The sequence below is a fragment of the Zalophus californianus genome, chromosome 4 (genome assembly GCF_009762305.2).
Source record: "Zalophus californianus isolate mZalCal1 chromosome 4, mZalCal1.pri.v2, whole genome shotgun sequence".
In the NCBI taxonomy this organism is placed as follows: domain Eukaryota; kingdom Metazoa; phylum Chordata; class Mammalia; order Carnivora; family Otariidae; genus Zalophus; species Zalophus californianus.
This window is the reverse complement of record NC_045598.1, coordinates 93,841,461-93,860,935: the sequence shown is the minus strand read 5'-3', so window position 1 is coordinate 93,860,935 and position 19,475 is coordinate 93,841,461. Positions and strand designations below refer to the sequence as shown.

General features: G+C 45.1%; 3 protein-coding genes across 3 annotated transcripts in view; 1 reads left to right on the top strand and 2 right to left on the bottom strand.

Annotated features, from left to right (window-relative positions):
- The window catches only part of LOC113912561 (adenosine receptor A3), a 63,808-nt gene extending 59,936 nt beyond the window's left edge, over window positions 1-3,872 (top strand). Inside the window, exons 5-6 of the mRNA XM_027575900.2 lie at window positions 293-393; window positions 2,416-3,872. Of these exons, the coding sequence (XP_027431701.1) occupies window positions 293-393; window positions 2,416-2,486 (172 nt within the window). The 3' untranslated portion in view covers window positions 2,487-3,872. The remainder of the gene's footprint in view (window positions 1-292; window positions 394-2,415) is intronic.
- A 3,324-nt stretch (window positions 3,873-7,196) lies between these two features.
- Window positions 7,197-13,561, bottom strand: C4H1orf162 (chromosome 4 C1orf162 homolog). The gene is made up of 7 exons (XM_035727058.1): window positions 13,466-13,561; window positions 11,763-11,830; window positions 9,776-9,852; window positions 8,917-8,983; window positions 8,341-8,435; window positions 8,014-8,081; window positions 7,197-7,865 (listed from the first exon to the last, which is right to left on the bottom strand). The coding sequence occupies exons 1-7, from the start codon at window positions 13,559-13,561 to the stop codon at window positions 7,704-7,706; spliced, it is 633 nt and encodes a 210-aa protein (XP_035582951.1). The 3' UTR covers window positions 7,197-7,703.
- A 1,260-nt stretch (window positions 13,562-14,821) lies between these two features.
- Window positions 14,822-15,474, bottom strand: LOC113908958 (protein RER1-like). Its single transcript, XM_027569730.2, has one exon. The coding sequence runs from the start codon at window positions 15,464-15,466 to the stop codon at window positions 14,876-14,878; it is 591 nt and encodes a 196-aa protein (XP_027425531.2). The 5' UTR covers window positions 15,467-15,474; the 3' UTR covers window positions 14,822-14,875.
- Window positions 15,475-19,475: the final 4,001 nt, after the last annotated feature.

Below are 19,475 nucleotides of genomic sequence, written 5' to 3'. Positions count from 1 at the left end.
TGGCCGTTTCTAGCTCCTGAACTTATGTCTCCCCTGTTCAAGAAACCAGCCAGTCTGAGCACTGGATCTTCCTGCTCCAAGTCTGTGTTAGTCTCTGAGGAAGGGGCTCGGCCCTGCTTGGTCTGCGCACCAGCCCAAGTCCAATCAGGCTTGGGCTGGGGGAAGGAGCACTTTGAAGGGACACGGTGGCCAGGAGCTACTGGAACTGGGTGGGGCAGATCCCAGGAAAGGGGATCCTGAGTAGAGAACTGAATTCGAGCCACATGAAGTCTCTGTCTGTGACTCCTTCCAGGATGTCCATTCTCATAATCTGCATACTGATCACAGGCTTGGAGATCATCACTATAATCAGTCATTTGTCCAAAAGAAGGAGAAGTCAAAGGAATAGAAGGGGTAAGTAGCCACTGGGCAGTGGGAATTAGGGAAAATGAAAGGGACCAAGGAGTAGCTTTAAAATGAATGAATGTGACCCTCTTATTGCCTGGACCCAGGGAGGCCAATGCAACCAGCCCATGGGCTGGAGGAGATTCTGCTTCATGGTGACCAAGGCCCCATGAGAGGTGACAGAGAGAGCATGGTGGCCTTGGTAAGTAGGAGTATGTGTAGACTAGGGAGGAGGGAGGCCTTGAGACAACCACACTGTAGATCCCAGTGTGTGGAAGACCACCTGCCTCCCCAGCACACAAACTTTGGGAAATAGACTTACTCTTTGCTTGAAACCTTTTGTTCACCTGGAGGGACTGTCAAAGGACATCTGGGACCCCTGGGTAAGCAGACATAAAAAAGTCTCCTTGAGAAGGGCCAGGAGAGGACAGGCCCATGGGCCTCAGCCCTGGTCTTCAGCCATCAGAGGAAGGGCCCTTAAGCTTTGTGCCTCCTTCTGCCCTCGGGTGACTATAGGTAAAAACCTTGCTAGAAGCCAGAAAACCAGTCAACCTTCTTCTATGATCCCCACACCTCTGGTAAGTTCCCTCTTTGGCTCTTCCTGGGCCCTGGGCTCTACAGTTACCTGATCTTTAGAGATCCTCCTTCCTAAAGAGAATACGAATTTTGTTCAGCAGGGACTATGTGGATCTGCCCACCTTTCCTTTCTCTCTCTCTCTCTCTCTTTTATTTTTGTTCACCTTTCCTTTAGGGCAGCATCAGAGAAACCAAAATCCTCAAGAGCACCATGGGGTGGTTCTGCTAACCTCTCAAGAGGACACAAGGTAGAAAGAACACCACATACAAGCACCACTGTTTGGCCAGCAGAGCTTTTTATGTTTTTCTTTTTATGCTCAGAAGCCACAGAAGTATGCTGGGCAACAGAGACTGTAGACATAGTTATGAACAGACTTCCCCCTCCTCTGGGTCTGGAAGTGCTGAAAAACAATGTTTCAGAGAATGAGAGAAAACATGCATGTGCACGCACGCGTGCGCACGCACACACACACACACACACGCACACACACCTGGAAGCACCTGCTTCTGAAACACAGGATAGAGCCAAAAGAATCTGGAATTCAAAGCTAAGGCTGTGAGGTTTCATACTCTCCCTGTGATAATTTGGCCCCTTGGCAGAGCAGGAGCCCTAAAAAATCAAAGTCGTGGCTCCCTTTTGTCCTCTAAGAGCTTTGGGAACTGGTGGAGGTGGGGAATGTAGACGAAGCAACATCTTTCTCAGTTGTGCCCAAGACCCCTCCGTTCGAGACACAATCGTACTGTAGATGTTTGCAAAACCCATTGTCACTTCTTTAAGGCATGATCTTGGGTAACTTTTCACTTCTCTGGGCCTGTTTTCTTCTCTATACATTGAGGACCCCATTCTCATATTCCCCAGGAGTTTTTGTTCATGCCTTCACTCTTCTTTCAATGCACAAGGACCATGATAGATTCTGGGGATACAAAGACGAGCAAAAGAAATGGCATCTGGCTTCAGAGCACTTATAATGTAGAGTGGGAGGGAGACAAACTATCACACAGGAAAAATTGTCAGCTAGCGTAAGTACTCTACAGGAAAGGCACATGGTGTTGTGGACGTTGAGGCAAGGGAATCCAACCCTATTCCTTTTGAGCAAGGAGTTGTGCGACCTCTGTTAGATGTGGCCTACTTCCTTACACTCAGGCAATTGGAACATGGCAGCTGGAATCAAAGACCCTTCTGGCTTTGACATTCCTGGGCTCTGCAGGGGTCCAGTGGCATTAAATCACCAAAGCTTGGTGAGAGGTGAATGCAAACCCCATGTACCAAGCTTCCCTACTGACTGACCGATGAGCTTTCAAGGAATGACAGCCGATTTCTGTCCTGAAAACAAGCTGTGGTGTTTAGTCCCCATAAAGCCACCATGAGAGAGTTTGCAACTTCTACTGCAGAAACACGCAGCAGAGGTAGGCAACAGATCTCAACTCAATTTCCTTTTTCTATTCCCCACAAAGTAGACAAGTCACTGAAGCCCTCCTCATGTGTCCTGACTCCACAGAAAATGGTTTATCCTGAACAGATGTGACTGAAGATTTATTTAGTTTATAAATTAAGTGATCCTGCAATAGAGTCGTCATGATTGTGACATCTCAGGTATTCTGCAGGACCCTCCGACTTGCCAGCGATCACTTGCAGCTAGCTGAGAACAGCAGTAGCAAGTGAAGAAGAGGGGCAGAATCTGGGTCAGGGGGCCCAGAGATCACTTGTGTTTTCTTGGTTCGCCAATAAATTCCTGATTGGTGTTGAATGAACCCTCTGGTACGACTAACTTCTCCTGGGATATCCCTGGAGAATGTATTTCCAGAAAAGTTTCAAGTACAATATTGCAATATTTATTTCTGCCTTGGTATTACCTACTGTCTTACCAAAGCAAGGGATATAAGCCAAACCAGCAGGTCTCAGGTTCTCTGGGTGAAAAGATTGTCCTCTAATGGGACACTGTCCCCAGACTGAATGGATGCCGCTCTGGATCAGTGAGAAACCAAGGTGTGGTGAGTGAAATATTCAGTCAAATACAGAAGCACAAATCGAGACTGAGGGAGGCATCAGCAGCCATGGGTGCAAGGGAGGCTGTACTGTCCATAAATACCAGAACTCCCACCTGCATGTCTGCACCTTCTCAACCCATGTGGAGTCTTCCCTGCTATTTCAGAGAGTCCCCAGGGGCTCCCCATCCCTGCCTCTGCTGCCCTTATGAACCCCTGCTCTTCTGGTGTCTTATAAACAAGGGTCCTGGCCAGTCTCAGGACTCAGGATGCTCGGCGGCCCCGGGGTCAGTGCAGGGCGGGGGCAAGGAGACTGGCTCTTGACACGATTCCGCACCTGCTCTGCACATTTTGGTCTAGGCTCTCACAGCGTCTTTCATGAACACGGTTCCTTCAGTTTCCACCCCAACCCCTCCATCGGTGGGGACCTCGAAGCTACTCAGCAGCCTGATGGGAAGGGGCGGGCTGAGGGGACCATCCCATTCCTGCCAGCTCCTTGTTTCCTGTGACCAGTCCCCCTGCGTCCCAGAGTCTCAGATTCAAGAACATCAAAAGTGCTGCCTTTTTCCTCAGCCACAAAACAACTCCAGTCCCTCCTCCGTGGCCACATATTGAAGGACAAACCCACTGGTTCTACAAACAGCAAATCCGGTCTGGGCTCCCTTAGGCCATGCTCCTGTCCAAGGCAAGAAAGCAGGCGTCAATCTTTTGCGATACATGAAGACACCTCTAGTTGTCATGCAGGGTTTATACTTATGTATCTGGAGAACCGTTTCCCCTGAGAATCCTACAGGTTTGTTCTGATTCCACGAACCAGGGTTCTAGAGCCTTTTCTTCTTTCCTTCCCTGGCAAAGACCTTCTAAATCTACGGTCAATTATTTAATTACTCATTTCACCCTCCAGCAAGACTAGGGGCACACCAGTTTTCATGGTAGGGAGACAAAACCCAAAACTCTGTAAGCGTAGGTCTCTTGTTAGAAAGCTTCAAGGAAACAGAGGGAAGGGCAGTTAATGTGGTATTTCATGTCCAAGAGGGTGGCCCTAGGACGAGGCTTACTCATCTCGGAGCCCTTGAGGAAGCACTAGCTCTCAACCGGAAAGCTGACGTGGCTTCTAGCTTCAAGGTCAGTAGTGTTGTGTGCTGTCAGCCCAGAATCTGGGAACCGGTGAAAGCTAGAGCGGCCTCCCTGAGGCACTTCCCCCAGCCAGCAACAGAAGAGCCTCTGCTGCCCTCCCGGAACAGCCACTCTGCTGTGCTGTGGCCACTTTACAAGACCACGTCCCCAAACCGTCTTTCTCCTTGGTCCTTTCGCTCCCACACTGGGACCACTCTTCCACCGTCTGCTCAAAATCCAGCGGTCAAGAGCTCTCTCGATCAGGTCCCCTGACTTTCCCTTGCAAGTTCTCTGCCACTCTGCCTGCTCTGGGTGGGGCAGCTTGGTGTGCAGGCGAGATGCAGGAGATCGGAAGTCAGAGGACTGGATGGAAGTGTTGCTCCGCCCCCTACGTGCTGGGAGACAGTGGCTACATTATTTGATCTCTTTGAACTTGAATTTCCCTACCTCTGTTTTTAAACATACTACCTGATACACTTGTTAAAAGAGATTTGTGGAGGCTGCTTTTCTCCCCCTCCGGCTCCTTTCGCTATAGACTGAGCCCCATGAAGGTAACACTCCTCAGGGGACGCCCCCTTGGAGGAGTGACCCGTCTGATTTGAGTTCATGGGTCAGACTCTGGGTGAAACTGCTCTGCCCTCCCTCTTCCTTTTTTTAACCTTGTGTGTGCAGCTTTCAAAGTACACATGATCTCTTTTGCAACCCGCCCTCCCCCCGCCCCAGGTGCAGCTGAGCCACGGGTTTGGATGTGGAGAGGGGAGGGGATTCCCGGTTCCCTGCAGCCATATACACACTATGTTCTCCAGTGCCCGCTGTGTGATAAATATGGTACTTTGTTCTCTATCTGCCGAGTCCTCTTATTTCTCAGCCGGGTCCTCTTATTTCTCAGCCGGTTCAGAATTCAGGTGGGGATGGGAGCACCAGGTATCAGGTCCCCTGAAGATCCTCAACAAGGGAAGTGAAGAACTTCAAAAGTTACAAAAGGGCTTTTAAGGGAAAATAACTCCTCCCCTCCCTGCCCCTCAGTCCCTCAGTTATCAAGATCCCCTGGCCAGGAGCACTCACTGAGAGCAGATGACGGTGTTTCCTTTCAGAGACTAAATATGTACAAATACCGGTGCACACGGGCACGCGCGCGCGCGCACACACACACACACACACACACTCTCTCTCTCTCTCTCTCTCTCTCTCTCCCCTGGTCATGAACAGAGCAGTCAGAATTCTGTTCAGCAGCTTGCACCTTACATTTAACTTAACTTAGAGATCTTTTCTTCCTAGAACATAGAGCGGCTTCCTTTTTTTTAATGGCTACATTGTACTCCATTAGCTAGTCCCCTCTGGATAGACACTGAGGGTTTTCTTGCTCTTTCACTGTTTCAGAGTTGAACATAGTGGAAAAACGGGCAAACTCTAGAGCCAAGCCCCAGCGCCACTACTTACTAACAATGAGAACTCGGGCACGATACTCAGCCCCTCTGTGTCTCCCTTTCTCTTCTAAAATGGGAATAATAATAATAATTGTAACCTAGTGTTTTGTGAGGCTTCCATGAACACATGCCAAGCACTTGGAATATACTTAGACTATGATGAGCCTCACTAAGTTTTAGGCAGTTTGGTGAATGCTACAATTTAAACTATACAGGTGATTTTCTACAGGATGTTTTTGCAGCTATAGGATTTAAAACATGGTTAGCTTTTGCCAAATTGCCTGCCATTGCAAATTGTATGTGCGTCTTGGTTCCCCGCAGTCCTGCCCAAGCAGTTTGTTAGCAAACTTCTTGAATGTTGCTAATCTCATTGATGGAAAACATCTAATTGGAATCTTAATTACTATTTCTCTTATTATGAGTAAACTTGAGTATCTCCTCATATATTGAAAAGCCATTCATATTTCCTTTTCTGTGACCAACCCAGACTCATCCTTTGTGCTTTTTTTTTTTTCTACTGAGTTGCTGATTTTTTCCCTACTGACTTACAGAAGCTCTGAGTATATTAAGAAAATTAGCCCTTTGGCTATGAGATGCTTTGCAATATTTTCCAGGCTTGGCATTTTGAATGGTATTTTGTAAGTCTAATTAATCAAATTTTCTGGCTTATTGGCTTTGGGTCATACATTTGAGGCGGGGACCACTCTATTTTTAAAGTTCTCCCATATACTCTCCTAATGCTTTTACTTTGTAGTTAAATTTTTGATGCATCTAGAATTTATCTTGATTTAAGGAGGGAGATGTGGATCTGATCTTATTTTCATCCACATGGCTGCCTACTGTCGAAACACCTTTTATGGATAAACCAATTTCCTCCAAATGACTAGATATGCCATCTTCATCATACTCTCAATTTCCTCATGTATATCTATATCTAGTCTTCTTAGAGAGGGACAAGTCTCACCAACTGGGCCTGGAAGGAATGGGAACGTGTTTACTCACGAACCATGAAAACATTTTAATGAGTCATGCTTGATAAAACAGTACTTTTAGTTAGTGTTAGTTATAGGAAGTGTTAGTTATAGGAAGGGCTAGCCTTCCTATATTATTTTGCTTCATTTTATACATTTTCTTGGATTTGCTTTCTGGTTTATTGTCTACACAGGGACTTTAGAGAAACCTTACTGAACGAAAAATAATCTTATTGGGGAGTGCCTGGGTGGCTCAGTCTGTTAAGCGTCTGACTTTGGCTCAGGTCATGATCTCCGGGTCCTGGGATGGAGCCCTGCTTTGGGCTCTCTGCTCAGCAGGCGTCTGCTTCTCCCTCTGCCTCTCCCTCTGCTAGTGCTTTCTCTCTCTCTCTCAAATAAATAACATCTTTAAAAAAATAAAAAGAAAATCTTATTGGTATTTTTACTGGGACTGTCTGTGGGATCATCCATTAGGATTTGGGAGCGTTAACATTTAAATTTTTAGCTCCCATATAATATCACTCTGCATATCTTTTATGCTATAGCAAAGAGGTGGACTCTACATTTGAATAGCGCTTTATACAAGAGGAATCTTACATTTGTGTAAAACTCTTGGGACGTATAAAGTACCTCAGGAGATGACATCTCACTTATTCTCACACTAAGAGGTAAATGTTATTAGTTCTGTTTTCACGAGGAAGCAGTTACACTTACCAAAAGACCGCAGCTAGTTGGTGCTGAGCTTGAGACCTGGGCCCTGATCAATCCTGAGCTTGTTCTGGAGTACTGTCACCTCTGTTAGGCTTCTGGCTGTGGAGGAGTTCCAGATCTCTGGGCATGACAGGACCAGACAAGTAAATGATGCAGGAGGGGCCAGCATTGCAAGAGCGGTTGCATTTATTTGTAAATCTTGCTAACTTGCCCCTTTGGCTGACTTCTTCCAAGCTGGTCAGTGGAACCGAGTGAACACTGTGCGCTGGGCTCTGTACCCACACACTTTGGAAGGGGACCAGTTAGGCTGTCTCAGCCCTCAAAGGGCTAGCAGGCTGTCCGTCCAAGCAGGAGGGCCGGCAGTCTCTTCTCAGGCCAAGAGAAGGACTACCCCTCAGTCTTCACAACTGCTGGCTAACATTTCCAGATCCCACCCAAACAGCTCCAACTAGTTTGGCCACACTGTGGTCCAGAATTTGTCCTAAGGGAAAGTGATATATAAAGATGGAGCCAAGAATAAGAGGGACTGGCATCAAGCCTCATTGGAAAGGCAGGGGGAGTCCGTCACTTTGATTGGAGCATAGACAACTGGCTCCAAGGGTGCAGAATGTTTCTTGGTCAGATGATCACTCTTTTCTTCTGAGATTTTGAAAGCTACGCTCGCATAGGTAAGTGCTTCCTCCGGGGATGAAAGCTGCAGAGGAAGAAGGAGGAGGAATAAGTGAGTTCAATTTGGAGGAAGGTGTGTCTTTAGAAGCCACTCAGAGGATGGGGTCACAGAGGACCAAAGAGATCAGAAGATGCACATGCCTAGTGTCCCAGAAGCAGGGTGGTCGTCTTACCTTGGCCGGAGGATCTCGGCTGGAGGGAGGGTCTAAGGGAGGATTCAGGGCCCAGGGGCTGCGGTGACCTGCCACAGGTGCCAGGAAAGAGAGGGACAAGTCTCACCAATGGGGCCTGGAGGAATGGGAAGCCTCTCTCTGCAGGCTGGGGTGCAGGGGTGGGCGTTGGAGGCGGCAAAAATGGAGGGGCGGGGAGGGCAGGGAGAGAAGCAAAGGGATTCAGGTCCTCAGTCTGCAGACAAGGTCGGGGACCAGGCTTTTACTCCCCCGCAGCTCTTCTCAGTGTTAGAGCCAGAAGAGCTGTCCCAGCTCTCAGGGACCACTTACATTTCCTGTAGCTCTTTCTGATGAAGAAGATAAGGACCACCAGCAGCAGCGTCAGTAGGACCCCCGCGATAAAGGCTAAGACCAAATGCTGTATCCTGTTTTGGCAAAGAAAGGGAGCAGATGACCCACTGGGCTTTCTGAAGGCCTCTGCCAAAGGCCAGAGGGTCACCGTTCCCGCCCGCGGGTGAATCCCTGAAATAGCTTTCATGCTGCTTCAGTGACTTTTACTCTTACCCACGGCTTTTCAACTTTCTGCTTTGGGGTTCCAGAACTGTTTGAGGCCTCAGTGCAAACTGTGGGCTCCTGCGCCCCTCAAAAATCTTCATAAGCCCATACACACACAGTTTATCAATGAGCTGAGAGGATTCATGGATCTCTCAGAGGATCTCCCCTTCCTGGGGCACTCCTGGTTAAGACCCACACTCTAAATATAAAAAAACGATTCAGCTCTTCAACTGTTTCTCGTCCCTTTTCCCCAGACATGCTTCCTCAACTCGCATCAGACGAGGCTGTCAGCACAAAATCCACTGCCATGCAGTACAAGATGAAATGATAGGCAGGAGAGTGCTGGCTTACTTGGTGTATTCCAGGAAGTAGGGTGCAGAGGCAATGGTTGGGGCTGCTGTGCTGGCACTTTGTATGTCTGCGGGAGATGAGAGAACACAAAGGGGCTTAGTGTCTCCACCACGGCTCCTGAGTTTTTTCGGTTTAGATGTCCCCAGGTTCCCCACCCTGTCCAAGCACCCAGGGGAGGTAAACGATGGAGGGCCCCACCCTGCAAAAGGAGAGAACGATGTTTCACATCCTGGATCCTTTAACGTGAAAACTAGAGTTAGAACTGAGAAAACAATCAGCTACCCACGCGGGAGAGGAGCCTCGTGTTTCTGCCGCCCCATGTGCCCGTTTGACAAACAAACACATCTCCTATTGTTCCCTCCAAGATTTAATGGACCCCAGGGAGATGAGCTTCCTTGGACAGAGCAGACAATGTCAAGGCCAGGGAGTAGAGAATCAAAAGCAAAACCCAGAACTAGCATTTCCCAAAGTTTTGGGGAACTTGACATTGGAAGCTTCTGCCTTTTTTAGTTTTTTGCTTTGTTTGCAGGGCAGCTTCTAACAGTGACTAGCCAAAGGCAGCCACAGTGAGCTCTCCCAAGGCCGGCACTATAAACAGGGGGCCAGTAAGGGAAGTGAACTGCATTGTCCTAAGCTACCCAGCTGGTCTAGTACTGAGCACACAGACACTTTTTACTCAACTTGGGAGGACAGATTGTTTTCCCTGGTTCCCCTTGTCACTCTTCCTGGCATTGGGTAAAATTTAATTCTTCCAACTTCAGAAATGTTGTCCCATGCAACTCTTTAGTACAGTTACTGGTTAATCCAGGCCGTGTTAACTCAGTAGTGAGGCAGGTAATGGTTTCTGTCCTGGACTTACCATTGTTGGGTTCAGGTTTGGAATGCCATCCTCCCATGCTGTCTTCCCGAGAATAAAAAATGTTCCTCTTTGAAAGCCTAGAAAGTAAAGGTAGCCCAGGGGCGAACTCTGAGATTGTGGTTTTAATACCAGAGCAGTATTGATGAGAGAGAGGCTAGTCATGGTGGGCGTTCTAGTGAGGACAGTGGTCACGGACTTTACATGGTGTGGTTACCACACCTCAGCAACCAGTCCTCAGCTGTGCAGGTCCACAAATCTGATCTTAGCAGGGCACCAAGAATTGACTGATTGATCCAGAACCAACTCACACCAACTAACTCACAGGAGACTGATATATAAACTGAAATGACATAAGGAACATGTTGGTGTCACCAGCGCGTTCTATCGGAACACGTGAGAAAGCCAGTTAAAACCACAGTTTTGCTTGGCATTGAATTGAACTAAGTATGGGAGAAGATGAATGGATGATTTTAATATTGAACATCATAGAGATCTAACATATTTGCCTTACTCCTCCCTGGCAGTGCTGGGTAACCTTTGACCCACTTTCTCGTGAAGATCCTTCCTCTAGGCTGGATGAGAACTTTTAGTCTGTGCACATATTGTCTTTTCAAGTATGTCAGTGTCTTTATCTAGGCTATGGTTCTACTTATGTTAACTTTTCTGTATTTTCCCTTTTATTTATTTGTACTAAAAAGTAGAAGTTACCTAAAAGCAGCAGAGTAAAATCACCGAAATCCTACTAACAATTATTAATATTTTAGTGTATTTCTTTTTAGTTATACTTCCATGAATTTCCTAAAAGCTAGTTGAGACTTCATATCTCCTTTTTTGTTGTTTTTACTAAGTTTTTTTTTAAATCATAAACATCTTTCCCATGCCACTCAAAACTTTCTATAAGCATTTTTAGTGGTGAGAATTCTTTCCGTTATAGCCATGTATGATAGCTTGCTTAACCCGTTTCGTTGTTGATAAAAATGGTCTCCACTTTTATTTAAAGAACAAAACCATGTTAGGAAACCACAGTTTTACTTCATATTTAGGCACACCCATGATAAGAATTTTTGACTCTGCTTAGACCTGCTATATTTTAAGGTAATTTATTTAGACAGTAAATGCCCTCTATTATTTGTGTTTATTTATTCAGCTTTCAAAAGTAAATCAATTTCCAGTCCTTGGACATGGGGAGGGTTAGAAGGATACCTCATCACCATGTGCCACTCACAACAGCGACAATAATAAGTCTTTAGAATCGACCAAATAACATACTCTAGGATAAAGCGCCGACAAGGGACATCTGGTGAGAATTCTGAGACACGAGACTAGGAAGCCCACCATCCGCAGGAGAATCACCAGTGGTAACAATTTTTCTAGCATTTTTGCTCCTTTTCTAATTTAAAAGTCAACAGTGCTCTTTGCAGAGCACCAGAAAATATAGAGTATTTTTAAAATATTGAAATATATGTTTGCCCTAAAAAGAGCATGATCTTATCCTGTGAATTTATATCAGACCTCGCCACTGGGGACGTGGAAGATGAGAGGATCGTAGGCTCCTGTAAAATCTTAACCCTCACATAAGTGGCTCTGAATTTACAACCATCCCACAGAAAAATTTGGGGGCCAACCCATTCTGAAAGACAAAACCATCGCACAGTGCAGCAGGGAAATAAATTCTTACAGATCCAGGCCAAGAAAAGCAGGAAACACGTTTCCGTTTGAAAACAACACTCCAAACATTTGACAGAGCATAAATCAAAATAGAAACAGCACTATATATACTTTCTCAGGTTTTGTCCAGTACCGGGAGACTCTTACCGATTGCCGTAAAATCCACCAGCTACGTGCAGCCACTCAAATACAGCACTTCCCCCACCAAATAAAGTTAAACAGAAAAAAAAATGATAGAAACCACTAAAAATTAGATGACGTTTTCTTTGGGTGAATGATTATTTCATCTAGATTAAAAGCATGGGGTAAATGTATTTACCTTCTAAGACAAAGTCCGGTCGTAAGACGCCAGTCGCCTAGGACTGAACTTTTCACTTGCTTCTGTGACTATGCCTACTTTTCAGAGATGACGAAATAATGGTTTACTGCCACTATCCGCCAAGCTGTGTGTTGCAAACTTGAGTTCAGACTTCCTCTTTGAGGCCAACATTTTATATATATATATAATTTTTTATAACACCATATATTTTTAAATCCCATGAACAGCTTCTTTTGTATCTTTTGACACATGAACACTAGAACATAGGGGGTTAAGAGAAGTTTATTTCTAATTAAGTATTTATTAAGTATTTAACCATCATGTGAGATAAGGTGGAGTTCCCAGCAATATGGCTTTATCATTGTCATCAAGCATCTTCAAATCTCACTTGTTCTAACCAGAAAGATGAGGTTGATAAGGAGGGAGCAGTGTCAAGCGTGAGGTACTAGCTGGGCAGACATGAAGTGTGTTAGGGGTTATGCAGATCCCTGGGGGCGCCTGAGTGGCTCAGTCAGTTAAGCATCTGACTCTTGGTTTTGACTCAAGTCATGTTCTCAGGGCCATGAGATTGAGCCCATATGGGGCTCTGCGCTCAGCGAGGAGTCTGCTGGAGATTCTCTCTCCCTCTCCCTCTGACCCTCCTCCCCAATCACACTCAGGCTCTCTCTCTCTCTCAAAATAAATACATAAAATCTTAAAAAAAAAAAAAGAGTTATGGAGATCCCTTCAGAGGGAAGGCGAGTCATTTCCTTATAAACATTTATCCGTAAAATAATGTTAATAAAGTACTCTGCATCTTAAAAGAAGTAGTGAAAAATAAAGGAGGATGAATTTAGAAAAATAAACATATGGATTTAGAAATATTAACCAAAATAGAATTTGTGAAAGATTCACTATCATGTATTCACAGATATTTAAGAAATTTGGAGCATAGTAATTTCTAAGAACACCATAGAGGTCCTGGTCACTCTATTGTGTTTCTTATAGGTATGCCCTATAAGAAAACAGTACCTTGAGAGTGAAATCTGATATTTAAGGATTCAGGAAATGTGACAAAAGAAAATAATCCCTGAAATTATTATTCTCTGTACAAAAGAATGTCCTCAATTTATGGAGTTTATGGAAAATAAAGCAAGAATTCTTATGCTTATGAGGCCAAAGTTATCAGAGGAACAGATTGGATAATCCTCATCAGATTATCCTCTCAGTAGCTCAAAGAAACTATTGAAATAGAGAAAAAACACCTTTAATTTAGAATCACTATCTCTGGATCTCTTAATCAAGAAACGCATGCTATTTTTTTTTTTTTGGTGTAGTATCTGAAAATAAGAAATATTCTATAATTTGAAAAAAGATATTTAAAATATTAATACATGTACTTTCTACATAAACTGTGAACTAGCTGCTGTGGATATTTCAGAGAACAAGGCAGAAAATTTTCTCATGGTGCCTATTTTCTAATTGAGAAGAGAAATCATAAACATGAAAACAACAGACATTACAGACTGTGTTAAGGGCCATGAAGGACACAAGCAGAGTGCCATGCTAGGCTAGATTAAATGATGGCAGAAGGTCTTTAGATGAAATGGATGAGTGGGGATGGTCTGTCCAAGGAGCAGACACTGAGAACCAGAGGATGGGAAAGAGCTGCTCAGGCAAGGAGCCCCAGAAGACAGTTTCAGGCAGAGGGCATAGCAACTCACAGACAAGGGAAAAGGAAGAACTGGCAGAGCTGGCAGAGCTGGTGAAACTGGGCAAGGCTGCATGCAGGTGGACCCGGAGCTGGGGGCCTGGGGCATGGAAGGGGTTTGGATGGAGGGGGCAGAAAGGAACCACATAGGGAGTGCCCCAGGCCTGGGACTGGTTGCTGGGATTCAGGGGATGTTTTTCCCAAAGATCAGTGTGGTTCAAGAGTGGAGCATTTTGGGGGCTCCTGGGTGGCTCAGTTGGTTAAGCGACTGCCTTCTGCTCAGGTCATGATCCTAGAGTCCCAGGATCAAGTCCCGTGTCAGGCTTCCTGCTCGGCAGGGAGTCTGCTTCTCCCTCTGCACCTCCCCTCTCTCATGCTCTCTGTCTCTCAAATAAATAAAATCTTTAAAAAAAGAAAAGAGTGGAGCATTTTTTTTCAAATTTAATTTTTTAAATTAAATTCAATTAACATATAGTATATTATTAGTTTCAGAGGTAGAGTTCAGTGATCCATCAGTCTTATTTAATACACAGTGCTCATTACATCACGTGTCCTCCTTACTGTCCATCACCCAGTTACCCCATCCCTCCACCCTCCTCCCCCCCAGCAACCCTCAGTTTTTTTCCTATGATTAAGAGTCCCTTATGGTTTGTCTCCTCTCAGATTTAGTCGCATTTTATTTTTTATCTATGATCCTCTATTTTGTTTCTTAAATTCCACTTATCAGTGAGATCATATGATAATTGTCTTTCTCTGATTGACTTATTTTGCTTAGCGTAATACCCTCTAGTTCCATCCACATCATTGCAAATGGCAAGATTTCATTTTTTTTAATATATATATTTATAATTCCAGGCCCTCAAAAGCAATCATGGTAATTAAGAACAAAGTTTTGAGTCATTATGATAAGAGACCAACTTTAAACATCTCTGGTGAGATGAAAGTGGGAAACTCTCATTAGAAACCCCAGAGTTACTTGGAAATCACCTTTCAAATGTTCTTCCAATGCGCAGGAATCAGGTTAGCATCATCCTCCAGCTGGGTGACGTGGCCACGGGCGTCCAGGGTGGGGGCAGCTGGGGCACAACCCGGCTCCTTCCATGTAGGAGGTCTGTTCCACGGCCGCCAAGCAACAGAGACCGCCCGCCCCTCCCCACGCCCCCACCCGGTTGTCCGCCCAGGCAGCAGTTTACTAGAATTCTGTCCATTTGAACACTTGAATGTCACTGAAAAATAAATCAATGCAATTTGGTTTAAATGTCAGTTTCTTCAAGAACCTGATATTTTGGTTACAAGTAATTGAAGCTCCTTTTTAAAAAGAAAATTCGACTCCCTCGAAATCAACTACTTTATGTGAAGGAAGAAGGCATTGTTACAATGGCTCAGAACCATCCTCGACTCTGTGGTGGGTCCGGCTGAGCAGCTAGCTCGCAAACGTCTTGCCTGCGTCCTCCTTCCCCTTGTACGTCCTCTTGCCATGCGTGAACGGGATGTACCGGTACTTTATCATGTGCTTTATTTGCCTCTTCATGGTGATACAGAAAAGCATGATGAAGTACATCACCAGGATGGGCCAGAACACCGGGACATTGAAAGCCTCAAAGAAGGTGCAGGCCATGGCCACGAGGATGCCCTTGGTTGCCGCATGCCAAAATTTAAACTCTGGAAGCCTTCGAATAAAGGGCTGGAACTCCTCGTTCTGTTTGGTTGGTAATGAGGGGCCGTCATCTGAGTCCTCCATCAAGGAAGGGTCCACTTTGGGCGAGAGAAAGGCTATGAAAAGATTGAGGTGGTAGATCCCCAAGGCATAGGTCATGATGTACCAGCTCTGCAGGAGGTAAACTCGAATCATATAGACAAAGCTCAGGCCCAGTTTCACCACCCACTGCACGGCTGTGTAAGGCGTGGACTTGTCTAGCCAGGACTGATAGATCTGTCCAAGTCTTGTGGAAAATCTGCACACCACAGAAGGCTTCCCATTGACAGAATCTCCAACACTGTCACCTTCGGACATTCTGTAACTCGCCGCTCCCTGCGGCCGAGCGCGGTCCCCGAGGGCCACGGGAAGGACGCGGGCAGGCAGCCGCGCCAGCGCTTCGCACGGTCCGGGAAGGGCCAGCTGAGCACTTCCGCTCTGTCCTGTGCGGCACTGCCTCCGGAGCCTCCAAGATTTCATTTTTTTGATGGCTGAGTAGTATTCCATTGTTATATGTATGCCACATTTTCTTTATCCATTCATCTGTCGATGGACATCTGGGCTCTTTCCATAGTTTGGCTATTGTGGACATTGCTGTTATAAACACTGGGATGCAGGTGCCCCTTCAGATTACGACATTTGTATCTTTGGGGTAAATCCCTAGTAGTGCAATTACTGGGTCATAGGATGGCTCTATTTTTAACTTCTTGAGGAAACTTCATACTGTTTTCCAGAATGGCTGCACCAGATTGCATTCCTACCAACAGTATAAGAGGGTTCCGCTTTCACTGGTAGGGGCAGAGCAAGATGGCGGAAGAGTAGGAGACCTGGATTTCGTCTGGTATCAGAAATTCATCTGGATAGGGATCAAACCATTCTAAACACCTACGAACTCAACAGGAGATCGAAGAAAAGAATAGCAACAACTCTCTGAACAGAAAAGCAACCACTTACTGGAAGGTAGGACGTGTGGAGAAATGAATCCGAGGCGATATTCGGGAGGATAGATGGCGGGGGAGGGGGCCCCCGTCGACCGCTTCTGGCAAGTGCTAGAGCTGCGGAGCACAAAATTGGAACTTTTAGAAGTCATCTCCGCTGAGGGACATCGCTCCAGTGGCTAAACGGGGGGTGGAACCCTCGTGGGACAGTGTGGTCTCAAGACCCTCGGGGTCACAGAAAGACCGGGGATGCCTGAGTGTGGCAGAGCTCCCACGTATCAGAGCGGGGAAGCCGGCTGCAGAGACGGAGCCGAGGCGCGGGCTCTCAGCTCGGGGTTGCCATAAACTGTGATCCACGGCCCAGTTGGGCCACTGCTCCTCCAGGAGGGACCCAACAAGCGGCAGATCCGGGGAGACTCCCCTCCCTCCCCCGGGAGGAGTGGCGCGGAAGCGCACTGCAGGGATCTGCTGGGTTTAGAGACTCCACACCGGGTCGGGTGCCAGACATAGAAACGCTCGGTCACAGGCCGGGTGAGCACGGAGTGCGGCCAGAGACCGGGGACACGAGAGTGACTGCTTTTCTCTGGGGGCGCACTGAGGAGCAGGGCCCCGAGTTCTCGGCTCCTCCAGGGTGGAGATTGGGAGGCCGCCATTTTCACTGTTGTCCTCCAAAGCTGTATGGAGAGCCTGCAGGGAACAAAAGCTTCCGAGAGCACACCCGAGAAGATTACTGAGCCCGGACCAAAAAGGGTCGCCTCTGGCAAAGACATTTGGGAACCACGGCAACAGGCCCCTCCCCCAGAAGATCAGCAAGAACAGCCAGCCAAGACCAAGTTTACCGATCAATGAGAATGGGAGAACTCCAGCCCTAGGGGAATACCGCACATAGAATTCATGGCTTTTTTACCATAATTCATTAGTCTTTCAAAGTTAATTTTTGTAACTGTTTTTTTTTTTGAAATTTTCTTTTTCCCTTTTCAACCAACATCTTATCAATCCCTTTTTTTAAAAAAAAATTATTTTTCATTTTTAGAGTCATATTCTATCCCTTCATAGTAGTTACCCTTATTTTTGGCATATATATATATATAAGTTGTTCTCTCTTTAAAATTTTGAGATACAGTTTCTTCTAACATATCAAAATATACCCTAAATCTCTAGTGTATGGCTTTGTTCTAGTCTCCTGCCTGATCACATTCTCCCCCCCTTTTTTTTCTTTCTTCCTTTCCTTTTTTTTAATCCTCTTCTTTCTTTTTTCAAACACCTTCTTATCAGTTCCTTTTTTAAATTTTTTTTATAATTTTCATCTTTACAGTCATATTCCATCCCTTCGTTGTATCACCCCTTATTTTGTATATATATAAATCTTTCTTTCTTTAAAATTTTAGGAGGCGCTTTCTTCTAACAGACCAAAATACACCCAAAATCTAGTGTGTGGCACTGATCTAGGCACCAGCCTGACCATATTTGATCATATTCTGTTCTTTTTTGTTTTGTTCTGTTTTTGTTTGCTTTTATCTTTTTCTTTTTCTTTTTTTTCCTCTTTCTTTTTTATTTCTTTCCCTTTCTTTTCCCCTGGGTTCAGGTCTTTTCTGATTTGTTTAGAATATATTTTCTGGGGACATTGTTAACCTGTTAGCATTTTGTTCTCTCATTCATCTAGTCTCCTCTGGACAAAATGACAAGACGAAAAAAATCACCTCAGCAAAAAGAACAAGAGGTAGTACTGTCTGCCAGGGACCTACTCAAAATGGACATTAGTGCAATGTCGGGCCTAGAGTTCAGAATCATGACTTTAAAGATACTAGCTGGGCTTGAAAAAAGCATGGAAGTTGTTAGAGACACCCTTCCTGGAGAAATAAAAGAACTAAAAGCTAACCAAGTCGAAATCAAAAAGGCTCTTAATGAGGTGCAATCAAAAATGGGGGCACTAACTGCTAGGATAAATGAGGCAGAAGAGAGAATCAGTGATATAGAAGACCAAATGATGGAAAATAAAGAGGCTGAGAAAAAGAGAGATAAACTACTGGATCACAAGGGCAGAATTCGAGAGATAAGTAATACCATAAGACAAAACAACATTAGAATAATTGGGATCCCAGAAGAAGAAGAAAGAGAGAGAGGGGCAGAAGGTATATTGGAGCAAATTATAGCAGAGAACTTCCCTAATGTGGGGAAGGAAACAGGCATCAAAATGCAGGAGGCACAGAGAACCCCTCTCAAAATCAATAAAAATAGGTCAACACCCCGACATCTAAGAGTAAAACTTACAAGTCTCAGAGAAAAAGAGAAAATCTTGAAAGCTGCTTGGAGAAGAGATATGTAACCTATAATGGTAGAAACATTAGATTGGCAACAGACCTATCCACAGAGACCTGGCAGGCCAGAAAGTACGGGCATGATATCTTCAGAGCACTAAATGAGAAATATATGCAGCCAAGAATACTATATACAGCTAGGCTGTCATTGAAAATAGAAGGAGGGATAAAAATCTTCCAGGACAAACAAAAACTAAAGGAATTTGCAAACACGAAACCAGTCCTACAAGAAATATTGAAAGGGGTCCTCTAAGCAAAGAGAGAGCCTAAAAGCAGCACAGACCAGAAAGGAACACAGACAATATACAGTCACAGTCACCTTACAGGCAATACAATGACACTAAATTCATATCTTTCAATAGTTACCCTGAACGTAAATGGGCTCAATGCCCCAGTCAAAAGACACAGGCTATCAGATTGGATTAAAAAACAAGACCCATCGATATGCTGTCTGCAGGAAACTCATTTTAGACCCAAAGACACTCCCACATTGAAAGTGAGGGGGTGGAAAACGATTTACCATGCTAATGGACACCAAAAGAAAGCTGGGGTGGCAATCCTTATATCAGACAAATTAGATTTTAAAACAAAGACTCTAATAAGAGATGAGGAAGGACACTATATCCTACTTAAAGGGTCTATCCAACAAGAAGATCTAACAATTGTAAATATCTATGCCCCTAACATGGGAGCAGCCAATTACATAAGGCAATTAATAACAAAAGCAAAGAAACACATTGACAATAATACAATAATAGTGGGGGACTTTAACACCCCCCTGACTGAAATGGACACATCATCTAAGCAAAAGATCAACAAGGAAATAAAGACTTTAAATGACACACTGGACCAAATGGACTTCACAGACATATTCAGAACATTCCATGCCAAAGCAATGGAATACACTTTCTTCTGTAGTGCCCATGGCACATTCTCCAGAATTGATCACATCCTAGGTCACAAATCAGGTCTCAACTGGTACCAAAAGATTGGGATTATTCCCTGCATATTTTCAGACCACAATTCTTTGAAACTAGAACTCAATCACAAGAGGAAAGTCAGAAAGAACTC